At 43.2% G+C, this 20,502-nt stretch overlaps 1 protein-coding gene across 1 annotated transcript in view; it reads left to right on the top strand.

Moving 5' to 3' along the window:
- Window positions 1-6,158, top strand: part of LOC145414378 (cysteine dioxygenase type 1) — a 42,605-nt gene extending 36,447 nt beyond the window's left edge. Inside the window, exons 4-5 of the mRNA XM_080283913.1 lie at window positions 959-1,128; window positions 5,006-6,158. Of these exons, the coding sequence (XP_080140039.1) occupies window positions 959-1,128; window positions 5,006-5,032 (197 nt within the window). The 3' untranslated portion in view covers window positions 5,033-6,158. The remainder of the gene's footprint in view (window positions 1-958; window positions 1,129-5,005) is intronic.
- Window positions 6,159-20,502: the final 14,344 nt, after the last annotated feature.

Genomic DNA, 20,502 nt, shown 5'->3' with positions numbered 1-20,502 from the left:
TAGAATCATCCCCGGATTGGTATGAAAGGACTGGCTTGGTGGAATGAGGAGGTGAGGAATGCAGTGGATACCAAGAAAATGCTTGCCATCAGTGTTTGAGAGAGAGAGAGAGAGAGAGAGAATAAAGTGACGTGTCGTTACCCAGAATAAATATCTATCTATCTATCCATCTATTTATATATCTGTCTATCTATCTATCAGTCTATACACGTATATTAATGAAGATGGAATTGTGTAGTGGAAAGGCAAGGAGATGATGGCCTTGTGATGCGCTGAGTGGGTGGGTGTGTGGGTGGGGCTGCTGACACTGCTGAGGTGGTGTGGGCGTGCTGCTGACTGTACAGTATGCACACACTCGTATACACGTGCTTACATGCTATGATGCTTGTGTATACATAAATACATACATACATGTCATACATACATACATATATACACACATGTATGCATACATACACACACACACACACACACACACACACACACACACACACACACTGAGAGAGAGAGAGAGAGAGAGAGAGAGAGAGAGAGAGAGTTGCAGCTTCTCCATTCATATACAGAGATAAATTTCAACACTGTATCTATATAAAGTTTATGTTTGCTGGAAAAGTTATATACTAACTACCCACATATAGAAACTATTTTTAAAGAATATACTATAGAGTCTGTTCCTAGACACTAAGAGGGTACAAGCTGGGTACATACTGTTGTCATCTTAGTAAAAATATCCATGTGTGGATGACGATGACAGTGATGATGATGATGATGATGATGACAGTGGTGATGATGACAGTGATGATAATGATGATGACAATGATGATGACAATGACGATGATGATGATGATGATGATTATGATTTCCCTACCCAGATCTCAAGATCCTGGGGCTTAACCACATGTCCAGATTTTTTAGGCAAGAGCGACTAGTATTAAGTAACTCCTCCTTCCTCTTTTAGACTCCATTGGGCTACACCAAGTAGAGAACACCTCCCACAGTGACGAGGCCGTGTCCCTGCATCTCTACTGCCCACCCTTCTCAGAGTGCTGTGTGTTCGACCAGCGCACCAGCCATAAGATGAAGTGCCCTGTCACCTTCTGGACCAAGTATGGCAAGAAAGTGGACTTGGTAAGGATCAGGAAAGCTATTTGGTGTAATGTGTGGAAATCTGTGCTTTCTGTATGATACTTTAGGTGGCTTTCGTTATAACATATTGGCTGTTGAAAGGTTTGTTGAATCTGTGTAAAGGTGTGTGGTGTCCATGTAAAGGCGTGTGGTGTCTGTGTAAAGGCGTGTGGTGTCTGTGTAAAGGTGTGTGGTGTCTGTGTAAAGGTGTGTGATGTCTGTGTAAAGGTGTGTGATGTCTGTGTAAAGGTGTGTGGTGTCTGTGTAAAGGTGTGTGATGTCTGTGTAAAGGTTTTTGGTGTCTCTGTAAAAGTTTCTGGTGTCTGTGTAGAGGTGTGTGGTGTTAGTGTAAAGGTGTGTGGTGTTAGTGTAAAGGTGTGTGGTGTTAGTGTAAAGGTGCGTGGTGTTAGTGTAAAGGTGTGTGGTGTTAGTGTAAAGGTGTGTGGTGTCTGTGTAAAGGTGTGTGGTGCCTGTGTAAAGGTGTGTGGTGTCTGTGTAATAGTACTGTATTTGGTATCTGTAGGGTAGTTTGAAGTGTCCTATCACATTTTGAACCAAGTATGGGCAGCAAATTGACTCTGTAAGGCTGTGTGAAGTTCTGTAATGTTTTTGCAAAGGTTTGTGGTGTCTGTAAAGACCTGTAGTGCCTATGTAAATGTGTTATTTATGTATGTAAAAATTTATGATATTTTGGAATACATCGCCGACATGTAATAAGACAGGTTGCACCACCACTGAGGATGTGCAGCATATCATTGTAGCTTGAGATGCACAAGTAGAGTAAGAATACAAGTCTGATTGAGAATGTATGAGTTATGGAAAATTAATATTTGTAGGCTGAAATGTACAGAAATGACAGCAATTAGATGGATGCTTAGTGCATCCTTGAATATGAGCCTGGGAGAGCTAGGATTATAATTGAAGAGTTGAGAGGAAGGATGGGACTTGAATGTATTGGTGTTGTGATGAGGAGGGGTAGATTGAGATGGTCTGGCCATGTTGATAGGATGGAGGATGACAGTTGGGTGAGAGGTGTAATGTCGAGGGTTGGGTTGCGAGAGGCAGCCCAAAAAAGACTTGAGACAAGGTCATAGAGTGTGACCTTAGGGATAAGGGACTGAATAGGAATGCTGCCAGAGATCGAGCAACGTGGAAAGCTGCCATTAGGTAACCAAGGCTGATGCATATAAGCATGTTGGAGCCTTTATAAACATTATGATGCAAATGATACAAAAATATATGGTACAAACTACTCATTCCTGATAAGAGATGGAGATGATTACTTACTCCTGCTGATGAACTGTATATTTTTCAAGATAAGATGTTGGTTTGTAGATTAGGCAACATGATTATGCTTGATTATCAAGATAAATGTTGAGTGACTGATGTATTAACTGGCAGAATGGTAAACAGCAAGCTGCAGCCCCCTGCCATTTTACAATTGGCATAGCACTGGAGGCGGTAATGTTCACGTTGTTAGAAACATTTACCGCTGTTTGAAAAAACATGAGTGTGATTCCAGGCTGGAATAGAGAGCAGTATGATGATATAAATTTCATTATGGCATTCACAATCCACAGAATTCACCAACATGACCTTAAAACCCCCCTGCTAATACCACAGCACCATTCCTGAATGAGACAGCCCAAGCATATGTTGGGTATGGACAGTGGGTATTAGCACCAAAAGGGGTAGGGTGGGCAGAAAAGAATGTGCAGGATGATCTGTGATGGTGATGGATGGTCAGATGGAAGGAGTATACCCTGAGGTGGACATTGTAAAGTGGCCAATAAGGTGCAGTTCATAGATTTCACCTAAAAAAAAAAAAAAAAAAAAGGATGGGACAGGTGGAGAGGAGTGGGCTGGGGTGGTGGTGGGGTAGGATGGAATGATGCACCCTATGAAATGGTTGTTGTATGATGGAATGATATTCACTGAAAATTTTATTTCTTACAAAATATGATGGGGGGGGGGGTGAATAAAATGGGTGGAATATAATGGATGAAGGAGGCAGAGAAGAGTGTGCAGGACTGGCTGGTTGGTGGTGTGTGGAGGGCCTGGCAGGGTAGTACAGTACTCCCAGTGAAGACCGGCATTGTAAGATGGAAGATGTGGGCATGATAAAGGTTCAGGCTTAAGTTATCTTATGAGAACACAAACAAGAAAGTAAGGTCGTCACTGTCATATACATGGCACTTTACAGTGCAAGTAAAACTGGAAAACAGAACACGTCTTTCATGGAAGAGATAACAGCTGTGCCACTTGAGTAATGAGAGCTGCATTAGAGATATAGTGAGAGGAAACGATAAGAAGAGATTGATAGTCATGTGGAGGCATAAGAAATGGGTAACAACACCCAGTCCCTTGCAACCCGCTTCAGAATGTATAGGCTCAAGGTTAGGCTACTGTAGCCCAGTACAATTAAGGTTACATGTCTGGCCTGTTTTCTTTGGTGGTATTACATGATCAATAATGGTGGTTGATGGGACACCCATCATCCACTCACCTGATGTAGTGCTGCCAACTTCTTCCATATGTCTGTCTTTCTGTGTCTGTATCTGCTCTCCTCTCTTTCTGTTTATTCCGTCCTTCCTGTCACTGTTTATTACTCTTCTTTCCACTTCAGGTGGCTCTATATCAGGTGACAAGCCAAATAATTTTCTGTAACCCAGTAAACCATTTACAGTGCAGGGTGGTAACTGTATAATAAATCATGGGATGACATGGAGCCTACTGTGGTGCCGTTGTTAACTGGGTAGAGAGATAAATTCGGCATTCATCTAGGTACCAACCTTCCACATTGAATCAAGTGCCTTGCTATGGCTAGGCACTGCCTGCTACAAGGGAACACTAGTTTATTAGTTGGGATGGTTCTGCAGGGGTGATTGCTTGCTTGTGTTGATGGGTCTGCTCAGTGAGACAGAGTGGTTTATGTAACAACAACAACAACCTGATTAATAAGCCTCCAGTCATCTCTTGGGGACTGAACCTGTGTGCATGACTACACCATAACTCAGTTAGGGCCATCTAACCCCTGAACCACCAGGCACCTATGAAATCCATAATTTGCTGGCCTGGGATGATACAGGCTAACAACCAATAGACGAGAATGGAAAAAGTTGGGAGAGAATTTTGTCCCAAAATGTAAAACACAGGTGGATGATGAAGGTTAGCTATTAATCAAAAACACTTTAAAAGAGGAACTGGGATGTGTAACTGTCTTGTATTGTTTACAGCCAGAAGCTGCATGAAACCTTTGGATAAAGATAACATAATCTTTTAGTTTATTATTGCTGCTTTCAGATTATTTCATTGAACTCAGGAAAACCCCTGCACATTGAAGGGCTTTAATATTGTACTGTTATACCTAACCTGTCTGGTTCAGAAAAAAAGTATATACTGCATATCCTAAACTGAAAACATGTTCCTTAGCTCTGTGAGTTTAATGATTTTGAAAGCTGTACCAGTGGAAAGTCCTAACCCCTTTATTCCATGGTTAAATTTGGCTGTTAGTCTTGCAGTCATTAGAGTGATAATTTTAGTCAACATTGAGGAGATGTTGTATAGTGAAGAGGTTTGTGATGGTTATATGTAGTATAATTTCCTGTTTGAGTTGTCTGCCCTAAGGTGACTAAGATCATATAGAGGGAGTATGAACAAAAAATATACTGTATATATACAGTACAGTATACATGTCACTGGATTCAAGGGGTGAACATAAAATTACCACATATAAGAAGTTCCAATTTTAAACCTATTGCAGTTCAACATATGTAATACTAAGATGGTGTTGGTGATGTTGATGATGATCATCATCATTGTCATGATAATCGTGGTAGTAATGACGATGATGATATTAATATTTTTCCCTCATTTACAGAAAAAATCAAAAGCAGAGGCCCAGTAGGATGCACAAGGGTAGGACAGCAGATGTAGCTGAGATGGTATGGTGTGAAGGTGGTGGCAGGATATGGTGCTGTTCAGAGAGGAAGAGAGTGACTCACTTGACCAAGATGGAGAGAAGGAAAAAGCCAAGAAGAGAAGTGTATTTCTTTATCACTGAAATGCATATTCTTGTTTCTGTGTACTGTACTTGTGTATCACTGAAATTCATGATCCAGATTCTGTGCATTTCTGAATCATTGCAGTCACACAGGAGGCAGCCAGTTAATATCTTTAATACAGTGATGTCTTTATTATTTTATTCCAGATGATTTTATTCAGCTTTGGACAGACTTTTTTCTGGAAGGATTTAGATGTAGACCTCTTTTATCCTTTCAGTGTAAGAAGTTCTTCCTGACTGGAGTAGATTCATCTGTAGGTGGTAAAAATGAATCACATTAAGATGTCGTGGGATTAAAGAAATTTTAAGCTTAGGTTTTACAATTTTTATTGCATTCTGAACTGTGTCTTCATCTCTCATCATAATAGTTTAGATCTTTCTATATTACACGAGACACAGCTTCTCTCTTCCCCTCACGTTACTCTACATTCTTTCGTATAACAGAAGCACAATTCTTTTTATCTTTTGTATGATAATTCAGGCAGCTGTTTATGAAAGATGGAAATTATGAACAGATATACTCAACATTTTCTGCTGTAGTTGACTGAAATAAAAAAACCAGTTGATAATCCTGAATACATGGGATTTGAAGTGCCAGAAGAATGACTGTCTGGACAAAGATGATTGTGTTGACTCTCTCTGTCCACATCAACACTGTCACACTCTTGGCTTACTGTCTCTCTCCATTTAATAATAATATTTAAGCTCAGAGTTTAATATATTAGGTTAAATAAAATGTTTGCTCAAATCAGTGCCACTACTGATAACCAGAATTAACCTTGGAAAACTAACCTGACTAGGACCTAATTTTAAATCAGTGAAAGTGTACTTACCATTTGTATATTTTTTACATTTTTAACCTCTTCACTACAAAGACATCATTTTTATTTTATTCTTGCTATCTCCTGATGATTTTTATTAAGATTATGAGAGAATTAAAATTGCAGGGATTAGATACAGTTCATTTACCTCTTAAATACCAAGAGGCTGGTGATAGCAAGAATAAGCCAGTAAAAGATGTCAGTGGATGCGTGTGGTTAAGCAAAATAAAATTACTGTGCGTATATATAAGTGAAATAATAATTCATATATCGCCAGCAGCTGTGAATTAATCTAGTGTTAAATTCTTAAACAAAAGAATCTGAAATATCAGTTCATTTATCTGTATGGGTTATTAGTTCGATTTCTGTGCATAAGGTATATCACAAGGGGAACCATTATGCATTGATCACCACAACATATGCTGCGTTTGGAAGCGTTATATGTTATCCACAACCATGAGTAGAATGTACATTATAAGATTACATTTTTATGTGAATAACAGTATTGTTTATGCACAAATGTTCATTCTTGAAACTGAATGAGAAGTTCTGTCTATACCTTCAAAACCTGTCTTGTTATATGCTAGAAATTGGGCATCATATGTAAGGATGCATGGTTATTGATGATTGGATGCTAATAGAAAGGATGCTTCTTATATAAGTACAGTACAATAAGTTCTCGCCGTAAGTCCCTTTTTGTGGTATTCTGTTTTGCTGTTAAGGCACACCTGATTTCAGAAAGAGTGACTATTCCAGTCCTGCCTGTAAATCTGATCTGTAGTTTCTCCTCATGCATAATATGAGTTGTATGGAAAAAATTGATCCTTTGGAACATATCCCTGACGTAACAAGGACTGCTTGTATATAATTCCAGTGTTATCGCCTAACACTGACAGCAGGCAGAAAGAATGAACACTTCACAGGTTGCTTGGGTAGATCTACTCCTGAACAAAGGAATCCTAAGCGTTGAAAAAACAGGACCATAATGTCTTTCTGCCTGTCTCTTATGTCATGACAAAATATGTTTGTTGTTGTTGTTGTTGTTGTTGTAATTTTGTAATGGAGTGGTATCAAGACTTTGGTATGGATTGACAGCCTCAAGTTTCTAAAAGATATTTCCGTATCCACAATAAATTATTAGCATTAATATCAAAGATATTATTCCGTTAATTCTGTATTGCTGAAGCTTATGTCCACCTAATAGTCTTCAGGCACTGCGCAGTTAATCATTAGGTATTTATTGGATTTGGAAAGTTTTTTCTTAGCCTTGCACCTCCTTAGGTGAGATGGGAAGTGAGGAACATCTGTATTAGCCACCATCTGAAGGTGCCCTTCTACATTTAGAGGAGATATTGATAAGCAAGTATATAAATGCACTAGTTGTTGTTTGGTGATTGCACTGCTTGGTGTCCCAAACTAGGTATCTATACAATATATGCTTCTCAGTAGTAGGCTACCCTATACAGCAGTGAATTTCATCATGTTAATGGCCTTTGTATTAGATCTTTTGTCTGTCAAAGATCATAAAGGAAACATAATGCTTAGCTCAGGACCACTCATATCTCAGCCTTTGCTGGGGTCAGCTCAGTGTCATGCAACATTGCTATCCTTCAAAGGATATTTTCCCTAAACAAGTGCAAAATATAATTTTTTTACATTTTTTATGATTTGCTTTTAAACTGTGTTTACAGTGTTCAGGTAATATACTACAATATTAAGTACATGCTTGGTATCCCAGCTTCATGAGTACCCTTATGGTGATTTGATCAGTGTGGTCAGTACATTCTCTGTGTGGAACCAGACGGTGTAATTCATTTCATCAGTATTCATTGTTGATGGTGACACACCCCAAGTGACAAGGCTGTTATGTTTTTGGGCTGGTCATCGTTAGAAAATTTTCCATCAGTGTGCTACTGTTAGACTATGAGATTTGTCAAACAGGTTGCAGCACCCATAAAAGTTCACAGAGGCTGCACAGAACATCACAACTCTTTTAAGTTATAAGGAGGAGAAATTTACTGTCACATGGGGGAAAAAAAAAAAAGTAATCACCTACAGTAACTTGGTTTATGTTAACCACATACCATACAGTACAGTAGATAAATTCAGTGAAGTTGGGAGAACACTGGCCACATGAGTGTATCTGATATGAAAAGGTAAAGTTTTCCCATGCATTTAGCAAGTTTTCAAAGCACTCATGTCCCAGGTTTCAGTGATTTACATATCACTATACATACAGTATTTGACCAATAACATGCATGTGTTGATAGTTGTTTAGTGTAAATTCAACTTAGCATAGAGGTTTGTGTCATATACTGAGTTTTTAATAGAAATATAGTACCAATGTGTCCATGAAAGCTGGGGTAAACTGTTTATTCATATGAAAGTGAAAATTACTCTATACTTAATCTGAAACTTTTACACTTTTCAGTTACCTTTGCTAGCAATTTGGTTCTAACATCACCATGTGTTGAATTTGACTCAAAAAATTGTATTTAATAATCTGCCTACCAGTGTTTTATAATATATTGTGGGAAGATGTGCACTGACTAAATTTTCTTAGAATTTATTAATATACACTCTAGACAGTCCAGTATTATGTCACAGCAAATGTACATCAGGGGGGAGGCGGTAGCTCAGTGGGTAGAACAGTGGCTTGCAGTCCTGCTGGACCCAGGTTCAAATCTCCACTGGGGCAGGGAACAGTTTAAGGATTTGAATGTAATAAATGCAGACTTTACTGATCTACCAGAAGACCCGCCGAGACGTCATAAAAATACCCTCACTAATACCAGTACACCAGTCCTGTATGAGACATCCCTAGCATGTATTCAATATGGATGGTGGGTGTTAGCGCCGAAGTGGTGACATGTAGAGGTGTATGGTATGTAGGAGGACTTCTGGGCCTTGGAACCAGACTGTGAAGCCTATGCCTAGAGTCAGACACATTAAAAAAAAAAAAAAAAAAAAAAAAGGAAAAGTAATTATAAATGAATAACTTCCCAATATAGACTGTGCACTTCACCACAATTATTTATTTTTAATTTTAATGAAGTTGCTACCACATTATTTTATTTAACAAAGTAAAAACTTTTTAAACTGTAAATGATAACAGCTTTCACAAACTCCTTCACTCCCAGACATCTCCCTTAAACTTATAAAAAAAAAAAAAAAAAAAAAATACTGTACTGGAAGCAAGAATGAAATAGAAAAATAAATCTGTGACTGAAGGTGATGTTTTAGTGATAACATGCTGTGACCATTTGCCTTGTATTAAGAATGTTAGCAATGATTCAATGCTGTTGCACATCCGGAAGCTGTTATTGTACGGTATCTCTGGAGTTAAACTGTATTTACTATGATTAAAGTATTCCAACTAGATTTACAAAGTACGGTACTGATTGTTTTACTTCTATATATAATTCACAATAGCACTGGACAGTTGTATTTGTGTACTATATAAAACTCAACTAGTGTCCATGTGCTTACTTAGTAGCTGTATAACAACACACGAGCTTATTCCCTGTGATATGGTGACATATTTTTTTAATTCTTGCTGCTGCCTGTACTAGACATTTTTCTTAGCTTAGGAGACTGCCCTAGTAGTAGGGGGATTACCGAAGGCATGTGGAGGATTGATTTTGATACACTGTCAGATCAGTTTCTTTGCCTTTCATTTTAAGGAGTCAGTTGTGAATTGTTAGTATATGTAGCTTGCAACTGGTAGAAAATGAGTTCCATTCTCAGGCTTGTTAGACTGTTGGGTGCAATATTTTTGCTGCTTATCCTTCTTCTCCCAGCAGTACATTTGAAGACTTGACTATAACATACTCTGTTTCATGCTCCTAGGGAAGATGAAAAATTCAGCAAAAATTTGTCTGCCATAATGACCCTATTACAGTCAATAGACATAAATCTAGCCTTCTTCTTCTTTTCTATAAATGCAGATACCAGAAGTAACTGAACTATGTGTACAATCTGGGATCTGAGATGGGTTGGAGTGATGATGTATACATGGCTAAGAATAAAGTGCTGTGGCAGCATACAGTTATATGCCTGAATCTCACCCTAACAGCAAATATACATCCAGTAATTGGGTTCTAGTGCTGTTTTGCATGACTGTCTCTAAGGGCCATACTGTAATGGGCCTAGGCGACTTTCTAGCACCGCTTTCTTATCCTTGTACTGTATATTGCATATTACACTTAAATACTCTTTCACATGTTACTCTTGCTGTTCATTACCAGCATGGATTAAATAATGCAGAAGGAAATAGTGATGTGGTGTATGCAGAAACAAAATGATAAGCAAGAGGTGCAAATTAAGATGCCCCCTTAACCCCTCCACTGTAGCAGCTTTTTTATATTACTGTACTGCATTATTATAATTATACTACATTTGGATTATTTTCCTTAGCTTTGGAGAGAACTTTTGAACTGCTACAGCAGTAACTGTAGCCATCATGACCTCTTCATTTGTGGGATTGTTATTAAAAGTTGAACAACATTGTTTGGTGGTAGCAAGAATATACTGGAAGTTGCATCATCTGACCAAATGGGTTATTCGATGAAAATACAGCATCTTGCCTATGTTTCTCAATACTCAATTTGATATTCAGTTCTTTTCCTCTCTTTTCCTCCTTTTCTGTTACTCTCTCGTCTCTTTCATTTATTGTTCCTCTCCTTTACATATGTTATCCACCTCTTTCTTGTACTCCATCTGCTTTATCATCTCTACTCTGGCCTGTTCTTTACTTTGTTCCTCTCTTTACCGTCCTCTTTACTCAACCCTTCCCTTTACTCTGACCTTTGCAATGTTTTTTGTCATGACCTTCTTTCAACTGTTCTTCTCATTGTTTTTTCTGTTATCCTTCTCTTTATATTGCCTTTCTCATTACTTTGACCTTCCCTTTCCTCCCTCAATCCTCTTTACCCTGTCCTTCTTTTTTCTTTGTCCTTAACTGTTTTTACTCTGCCTTTTTTTTTTTTTTTCCATATTCTGCCCTCTGCTATTTCCTTCTCTTACTGCCATCATCTTTCTCATTATTCAATTTTTTCCTCATCTCTCTTCTCACCTCCAAATAATCTCTCCCTCTCTCACTGTTTTTATACTCAGTACTCACTTTCTCGCCATTCTTATTGTCTGCATGACCAGCAGATATACAACAGTATTTATAATATTTCCTCCACTAACAAACAACATAGTGTCGTTGCATTAGGTTGCTAGGGACTTTAAATATGCAATAAATATATAATATACAGGGGGTCCTTCATATCGGCTAGACTGCCTTCTTTTTTTTTTTTTTTTTTAGTTAACCCCTTCAACCCGAGGATATACTGTATATATTTTTTAAATTCTTGCTAATTACAAGTGATTTGACTCAGATTATGAGTTGTATTTTTAATAGAAATGACACAAAGTACACAGTGAAGTTGGATGGTGAAGAAATGGAGAATGTGAGAGTGTGCATTCAAGTACAGCACTGTACTTAGTGTGCTGAGTAAGGAAGGAAATTTAGGTCACGATGTGCTTGACAGGGTACAAAAGGGGAGAAAGGTTGCTGGCTCACTGAAAGCAGCAATAAGAAATAGGGAAGTGAGCATGGAAGTAAGAAAGTCGCTGCAAGACAGTATTGTGATAACCCACTCTAACATACGGGTGCGAGGCTTGGACCCTGTTGGAAGGACACGAGTGAGATCAGTGGTAGTGAGTTATCTAAGAGGGGCATGTGGAGGTACATGGAGAGACAGACAAATGAGGAAGTGGTATTGATGTGAATGTGACTGAAAGCATCCAGAGAAGTGCTCTAGATGTTACGACCATCTAGAGAAAGTGGAGAATGAGACTGATAAGAACAGTTTGTGTGAATGCGGTGAAGAGGCGGAGGGGCAGATCAAGAATGAGATGCAGGGATACAGTGGAATGACGCATATACTGTGTAATTCACCGGGTCGGTTAGGATCACCTGATGGCCGTGATCGTCAGCTTTTACACTCCCGGAAGGGAGCTGAGAGCTCATATAGTCCGATCTAAGGGCAAGGCTGTGACCTTCACACACGCACACACCCGTCCCCTTGCTCAAGGAGGACAGTAACCACCCACTTCGTCAGTGAACCTTTTCGCAACCTGAGCGAGGCGCGAACTCCCGTCTACCAGATGGCAAGCGAGAACGTTACCACTGCACCAGCGAGCGGTGTGTGTGTGTGTGTGAGTGTCGGGGGGGGGGGGGACGATGTGTTGGATGTAGGGCAACCAAATGGCCAAGGAGGGTGACAAGGAGACAATTTCGTATGGCCACTCAGCTGGATTGAAGTGCCTGGCTACAGATATTTTTTTTATTTCTTGCTTTTTAGTGGAAAGGTTAGACCCTTGTTAACACTCACTGAAAGGGTCGTCCCAAGATAATAAGACCGCCCAATGTTAGGTGAAGCAAAACTAAATAGACGTCCTCAGGCAGAAGGGGTTAAGTTTACTTTAAATTACACCAAAACTGTTACATCAGGATTCCAGTGTTAATTTTATTCCTATAAAGTTGACTTACCAGTTTCCCAACATCAGCTGCTGAGGGCTTAGGCTAACTGAAAGACACACTTTATCATATCATTTTATTCTAAAGGAAAGCAAACAATCCCACTATGACCATCACCTATAAATAAATATTTACGCATATTAATATGAAAAATATGCAAAAGCATCATTGAGAAAAAGAAAAAAAAGCATGGCCATCGTCTCTCCCTTAACCTGTCAGCAAGTACTGTATGACAAAATACTTAGCAAATCTGGTTCAGTAACGTACTTTATATTTAACTCTTACAAAAATAAGTACAAAAAAGTGCTTTATCCATCTGATGACCATATCTGAACTCTAAAGTAATCCCTCGATGCAGGCTTCGGTCCCGAGAACTAATACAGTACGCTGAACCAGACGATTCGCAAAAGCAAATAATCTCAGGTTATTGACAGACAGTCTACCTAAGCAATATTGTTTATAAGTGTGTATATCTATCTCAGAAGCTTCCACACATGCCTATATATACTTGAATAAACTGATTATATACTTAAAAGTATGTTGTGCTTCGAATTCCATTACTTTGTCCACATTCGTCAACAGCGTTCAGACTTCAGAGGTACTGATCGGGCAGTTTACAGTGGAAGACCGTGCATCCCGCTGACCCTTCGTCTCTCCTCACGTTGTGCACTACTCTTCCCTCTCTCTCTCCTTCGGTTCCCCTTCCTGACTCTCCACTATCCCATCCTGGCTCGCCTCCATCTTCCTCTCCTCCTCTGACATTTCTGTCGTCATTCTTGTGCCCTCTTAGGCCGCTTCCCGCCGCTTGTTCCTCAGCATCATGCTCAGTGCTGGAGGGGAGTCTAAACACTGCCATTCTCAGGGCTTCTTCCACTCCAGGGTTTCGGATGCTCTTGGGAAACAACCTGACGGCAAGGTATGTAAATAAATCAATCAATACACATTCATTTTATGGATATGTAGTCACCATACCCTGTTGACTTTAAATATGTAAAATTTCCATTTCATCCTCTTCGGTGCTGAGCTGTAACAAAATATAATGAAGATGGTGCTAGTCACGAAGAATTTTTGAAATTGAAATGAAATGTTTATTTTGCCAGTCATAATTTACAGCAGTTAAGGATAATATAATTAATTTGGCAGAGCCCTTTGAGAGTAAACTCTGTTAAAGGCACCTAACAATATTGACGCTCGAAATAACTTTGGCAATAGTTTTGCATTATTATTGTTAATACTGACTTACCGTAGTAGTGTCATAGAATGTTATGTGATATAAGCTGCAAAGGGACGAAAAACTCATTAGCCAAAATAAATAAACAATAAGTTTTTTTTTTTGTCTTTCTTGGATTGAATAGGCTATGTACTGAAAGTTTTTCATTTATTTCATGTCAGGGGATTCATCCGTACTAGTAACAACTACACGTCAAGTTTATTCATTATTTGCCAAACTTGAAACCATTAACTGAAGAATCTTGTGCTACTTTAGGTGAACATTGAAGATTCAGAAAATTGAGATCATAGTCATGGAGAGCCTTGTTGGTAAGGCTTCTTTTCCATTTTAGGTGCGTCTTTCAGTTTTAAGTACCGTATACTTTTAAGTAATACCCCATTAACCCAGCAAGACCTAACCACGAAAGTCACATCCATTGGAAGGTAGGTGTTAGTTTAGGGTCATATCCTGGACAGCTTAGGAGGGTTCATATGATATTAGCAAAGTGTTTTGCATCACACATAACCATTTTGTTCTGTGTTCATAAACCGTCTTGGTTCGAGGACTGGGGATTTTCCCACGTGCCTGACCGATTGTCAAAACCAGCACACATTTTATTCCCTCCCCTGTCCCGTCCACCCTCATCACACGGTGCCACTCACCCTCCGCTGCACAGGCCATTAGCTTGCCACTGCTAGGCATAACAGAGTTTAGTTTTGGAGTGCACTTCGTATTTATAATTGCTGACTGGTAAATTTGAGACGTGTTTCATATTTATAACAAAATCCTGACGGGATGCCGTGAGAGGAGGGTTTATATAGCCTAGTGTCTCTACCCTTACCAAACTACAATACAGTGGCTCAGTCCTTGTCATACTCACTTGAGGTAGAGCTCAAGGAAGCGTGTGTAGTATGGCGTGTCCTCGAGGCTGACCATGAGTTTGCAGAAGGAGCGGTGGAGGCAGTTGGAGTCTCCCAGGGCAGGAAGGGGAGGCAGAAGAGATTCTAGGTCCTGTAGGTTCTCCTCCTCCAACAGGGTTCTCTCTCTCTCCATCAGGACACTTATCACAGCCTCAAAGGATATATTGAAGGGGGAGGGGTCAGGGTTGGGGTGTGGTGTCTGGCGGGTTAGGGGAGCGTTGTTAAGACTCGAGTTTAGGATAGGAAGGAGGGTGTGTGGTAGGGTGCGGTTAGTGTGGTTGGCTAGGTCTGAATTTAGGGTGCGAAGGAAGGTGTGTGGTAAGGTGCGGTTAGTGGTGTGGAGGGCTGTGGGGAGGGTGAGGTTGTAGCTGCTGGGGAAGGTGTGAGGCGGGGCGATAGGCAGGGAGACGTGGAGGGGGTAAGGGAGGGCATCCGGTAAGGGGAACTCAAAATCAGCCTCTCGTCTCCGTCTGCCAACCCCCGCTGCCAGGGGCACCAGGGACATGGCCCCGAGCAGCATGGCGCCTTTGTAAAACATCTTCTTGTAGTCCTTCTTCTCCTTCTTCTTCAAGTCTTTATACAAATAATCCGCCAACTCCTGCTGCTGAAGCTCCTGAACCCTAAGCTGCAGACGCAACTCGTTAAGGTCTCTCAGCTGCTGCTCTCGCAGTGCCAGTTGCTGTTGGTTTCTCAGCACCTGCAGTTATAGTGGACAGTTTAGTGATTTTGTAGCAAGATGAAGATTCGGATTCTAAATGTTTTGGGAGATTTCGTAACACCTCTTCCTTTTGCAATTTATTTTGCACATCACAAAAGTCTTTTATGTTAGTATTGTAGCTAAATAACTGACACGCAAGAAAATGTTGGGATGGCTTCTGGATACTGTATACTTATTTCCATTTAGCAGTAATTTTCTCTGGAAGCTTTGTCAAGGATAGCGATATTCTAGCAATGTGACACTCGTATATAAAGGACATATCGGTACCGTACGGCACCCACTGTACTGCCAGCCACAGACTGGGTTCAGGCAACAGAGCAAGGCCAGCACACCACCGGGTATCAGTTGAACCATCACAGCCAAATGAATAGATAAAAGCGTAATAAAACATATCTGAGGCTCATTAATCATGAATACTGCCCTTGATTTTGCAACTTTACCTGCATCTGCAATTCGTCCCTCTGCAGTTCCAAAGCGTCTCTGGGTCTGTAGGTTGGATCTCTCTGTGGCTGGTCCCTGACTGGTGTGGCCTGCACAGCCACGGGTCCCACGGCCACTACCGGAGCTCGCTTGAAGTATTTCGGAGCCTTGGCCTTCTTGGAGAAAGGCTTGCGAGGTGGTGGTGGTGGCCGTATGATGTACACACTGGGTGGTGGCGGTGGAGGTGCGGGGGTTGTGGGGGGAGGGGGTGCTGGAGGCAGGGGGTCAGCCACAGGGGCTGGGACAGCGTACGTTGAAGGAGGGGTAGTGATGGGCTGGGCAGGAGGCAGGGTTGTGGTTGAGGAGACTACGTATGCTCTAGGGGCGGGTGAGCGGGGGAAGCGAGGGGGTCCATAAGCTGCCGGTGGGGGGGATGGAGGTGGGGGAGCAGGAGGACTTGGGGGTGGGGGAGCGGGGGGCCTTGGGGCTGGAGGGTCAGCAGGGCGGGCAGTGGGTGGAGGACCATATCTGGATCTAGGTGGGGGAGGTGATGGTGGTAGTGGGTCCGCAGGTGGAGGTCCATACCTATAGATAGGCGCAGGTGGATCGGCAGGTGGTGGTGTGGGTGGAGGTCCGTAGCCATACATAGGCGCAGGTGGATCGGCAGGTGGTGGTGTGGGTGGAGGTCCGTAGCCGTACATAGGCGCAGGTGGATCGGCAGGTGGTGGTGTGGGTGGAGGTCCGTAGCCGTACATAGGCGCAGGTGGATCGGCAGGTGGTGGTGTGGGTGGAGGTCCATAGCCGTACATAGGCGCAGGTGGATCGGCAGGTGGTGGTGTGGGTGGAGGTCCATAGCCGTACATAGGCGCAGGTGGATCGGCAGGTGGTGGTGTGGGTGGAGGTCCATAGCCATACATGGGCGCTGGTGGGTCTGCAGGTGCTGGAGTGGGTGGAGGTCCATAGGTATAACTAGGTATGGGTGGAGGTGGTGGGGGTGGGATTGGGTCTGCTGGTGGTGTAGGTGGAGGACCATAACCATACATAGGTCTGGGTGGATCTAAAGGTGGCAGGGTAGTGGTGGGTGGAGGACCATAGCTGTTTCTTGGAGCAGGTGGATCAGCTGGTGCAGGTGAAGGTGGTGCCCTGTATCTGTTGCTAGGCCTAGGAGGGGGATCTCTAGCTGGAGGTCTGGCTTCACCCGAGTCAAGTGTGGAGTAAGAGGACACAGAGACATCAAACCGTGGCGTCTGTGAGAGCTCCAGACTGCTTGCTGGGATGGCATCAGAGGCAGGCCGGCTCCTGTGGTAACCAGCCTTGCCCTGCCTGCCTTCCTCTGAGCTGGCACTATCGTCACTCTGATCTCGAGAGGATGAAGTAAATTCATCTTGGTCACCGGGGAAGTGGTAGTGGTAATGGTAGTTGTAGATAGTGTTGGTGATGTTGGTGCCTTCGTCTCTCGGGGCCTCAGCTAATGTGGCAGGGGAGGTAACGGGGCGCCAATAATTATATCCTCTCGATCCGGTACCTTCCAAGGGCAGGGCGGCAGCTGGAGGGAGGTAATAAGGGCTCAGGGGCTGCACAGGGTCGGCCCAAGGTGGGAGGTAGGGCCGTTGGGTGGTGGTAGTTGTGGTGGTGGTTGGTGGGGGGGAGGGTGGCAACGGGTCAGACTGTGCAGCAGGCGGTAGGGCGATGTAGTATACAGCAGGAGGGTTGGCAGAAGCAGGAGGAGATCTGCTAGGAGGGCCGTAGCCCCGTCTGGGTTCTGCTGCTTCTTCTGAGGAGTCCACTCGGATGGTGTCGCTGAGGGCAACCTGGAAAATGTCCGCTGGTGTAACGGACACTCTTCTGGATGGGCCTCGTGGGACACCGTAGGACTTGGTGGGGGGCGAGGGAGGGGCAGGGGGGTCTCGTGGTTGTGGTGGAAGGTATGTGTTGGTGGGGGGAGAGGGAGGGGCAGGGGGGTCTCGTGGTTGTGGTGGAAGGTATGTGTTGGTGGGGGGAGAGGGAGGGGCAGGGGGGTCTCGAGGGACAGGAGGAAGATATGTGTTGGTGCGGGGCGAGGGAGGGGCAGGGGGGTCTCGTGGTTGTGGTGGAAGATATGTGTTGGTGCGGGGCGAGGGAGGGGCAGGGGGGTCTCGTGGTTGTGGTGGAAGATATGTGTTGGTGGGGGGAGAGGGAGGGGCAGGGGGGTCTCGCGGTGTAGGGGGAAGGTATGTGTTGGTGGGGGACGAGGGAGGGGCAGGGGGGTCACGCGGGGCAGGGGGAAGGTATGTGATGATGGGGGGAGAGGGTGGGGCAGGGGGGTCTCGTGGGGTTGGCGGTAAATATGTATCGGTAGGGGGAGAGGGAGGGGCAGGGGGGTCTCGCGGTGTTGGGGGAAGGTATGTGTTGGTGGGGGGAGAGGGAGGGGCAGGGGGGTCTCGCGGCTGTGGGGGGCGGTAGTAATTGGAGGGGTAAGGAGGAGGAGGGAAAGGCGGGGCAGCAGCAGGGGGAAATCTACCTGGGGGTGCAGTGATTGAGTTAAGGTGTCTGTAGCGTCTGCCCTTCATCATACTCATCAGGTTATCGAGCGTGTCCCTCTGTATCCTGTTCAGCTCAGACAGCGAGTTGATGCGAGTGTTGAAGATGGAGTTGGCGAGACGGAGCTCCAGGTCACGCTCTCTCTCCTTTCTGTCACTCTCATCACTGTCGTCATTTTTCACTGGTGTCTCGAAAGCTCGGATGATTTCCAGAGCCAGCCTCAAGTCTTCAAGTCGTCTTCTCCTCGTCTCTGCCACGTCGTCCTTCCTCTTCTCCTCTTCCTTCCCTTTTTTATCCTTCTTATATTCATCCTTTTTCGTCTCGTCGTCATCCATGGTCTCCAAGAACGTTGATAGATGAGGCAGATCGTCCGAACTGAAGAGGGAAAAGAAGTCATCATCTACGTTTTTCCTTTTGTGCCCACCGCCATCTTTACTGTCATACTCCTCGTCGTCTTCACCACTCATGCTGTCCTCACGTTCTGAGCTAAAATTTTCAGAGGCAAGTTGAAAGTCGCCCTGAACAGAGTGGGGGAAGCTCGTCGACGGTGGTAGTTGTGGTTGTTTGTTGTGGCTGGTTGTGGATGGATGTTTGTGGTTGGAGGTGGTAGTGGCGAGGAACTGGGCATAGCGAGCTAGAAGCTGGAGGGCTTGGGATGTGGAGACTGCATGTGGCGTTGGGTCCTGCAGTAAACAGAGATAACTAAAGTTATAAGTGAAGTAAATGTTTACATTATTTACCGTGCTGATTTAGATGCCTTTCATGCCCCGTAAAGCACGAGTTTCACCAGGTATAGTACAGTTGCCCACAAGTCAGTCAGTGCAAGCCGTCCACTACAATATATACAGTGTACTGATAAAGCTAGATAACTGAAGCTGTACAAAAGTAAATATTTCAGTATTATACTGTTCACTAATACAATAACTATAGACAACTGAAGCTATAAGTAAGTGTTTATCCTAATTAGACATAAAGGTAACTAAAATTATAAGTGAAGTAATTACTTCTAAACATTATGTATACCGGTACTGAGGAAAGGTACAGGTGACGGAAATAGTCAATGAAGTAACTATTTGTCATCATCATCATCAAAAATAAAAATGTCAGGGTTGTAAATCTGACAAAAACTTGTGATTTTTATGTAGATTTGAGCAAATGAAAAAAAAGGACAATTAGGGAAGGTAAATATTCTCTCTCTCTCTCTCTAAGGTGTCTACTTTCTCTTCCCTTTCACTTTTCCCTCTTCTAATGCACTAGTCACCATCTTTCACAATTCCATTTCCTCACTTTCTCCCGCCTCTCTCTCTCTCTCTGCTACCCCTACCACTTATTCCCCCACTTCATTTTTTTTTCTCTTTTTAACAGTGACTGGAAAAGAGAGAGAGAGAGAGAGAGAGAGAGAGAGAGCAATGACACTGTCAGCACCATACCAACCTCCACATTTCCTTCTTTATTCCCTGCGAGTTGAAATCTGTGAGTGCTTCCCCCACTGCTTCTGAAGCCGCCTTTGTTGTTTTCCAGTCCAGCTCTCTCGCCATTTCGGATCCTCTCGCTGGAAATTCTTGTCAGAGACGATGGGAGGATAAAATCAACTCTGGAAGTTTGAGATGTAGTTTGCTGCTGCTTCGAGTTTGCTCTGGAACGAGTGAAGGAGCTGCTGGACCGTGAGTGACTGCGGTGCTGAGATTGGGTTTGATACGAATCCGGCACACTGGCACCCGCGTTGGGCAGGTCGTCGAAGAGTGAACCTTGTTTTTTCCCGCCAGAACCAACTCCAGTCGACACCGTAGCTGATGCCACGCGAGGTTCCTTCTCCTTGATGTCATACACGCCTGATATGGGTATGTCTTCACTCTCAATCTCCTTCAGGCTCAGGGACATCTTAGGGCCACCGAATAGCGATTCCCCAGAGTCCTTTGTCTCCGCTGCAGGGGTGGTTGTGTGGCGCTGGAAGACAGAGCCAGCTTTTGATGTACCCTCTACGGTGCCCTGGGGAAGAAGCAGATGCAACTCGTAGCAACCTGCAGTCTACCACCAACACCACTACCTCTTGTATTACAGCTTACTCATTCAAAATACAGTGCCTTCCAGTTCCCTCTTTACACAGTGCACAGTGAACCTTGTTTCACAGCAGTACCGCCTTCTTCAAAATAATTCGGTTTCATCGTATTTAAAT

Source organism: Coenobita brevimanus, chromosome 99 (genome assembly GCF_032717465.1).
Source record: "Coenobita brevimanus isolate Jiangsu-jjx chromosome 99, ASM3271746v2, whole genome shotgun sequence".
Classification (NCBI taxonomy): Eukaryota; Metazoa; Arthropoda; class Malacostraca; order Decapoda; family Coenobitidae; genus Coenobita; species Coenobita brevimanus.
Note: the sequence above shows the minus strand (reverse complement) of the source record. Positions and strands in the feature narration are given on the sequence as shown.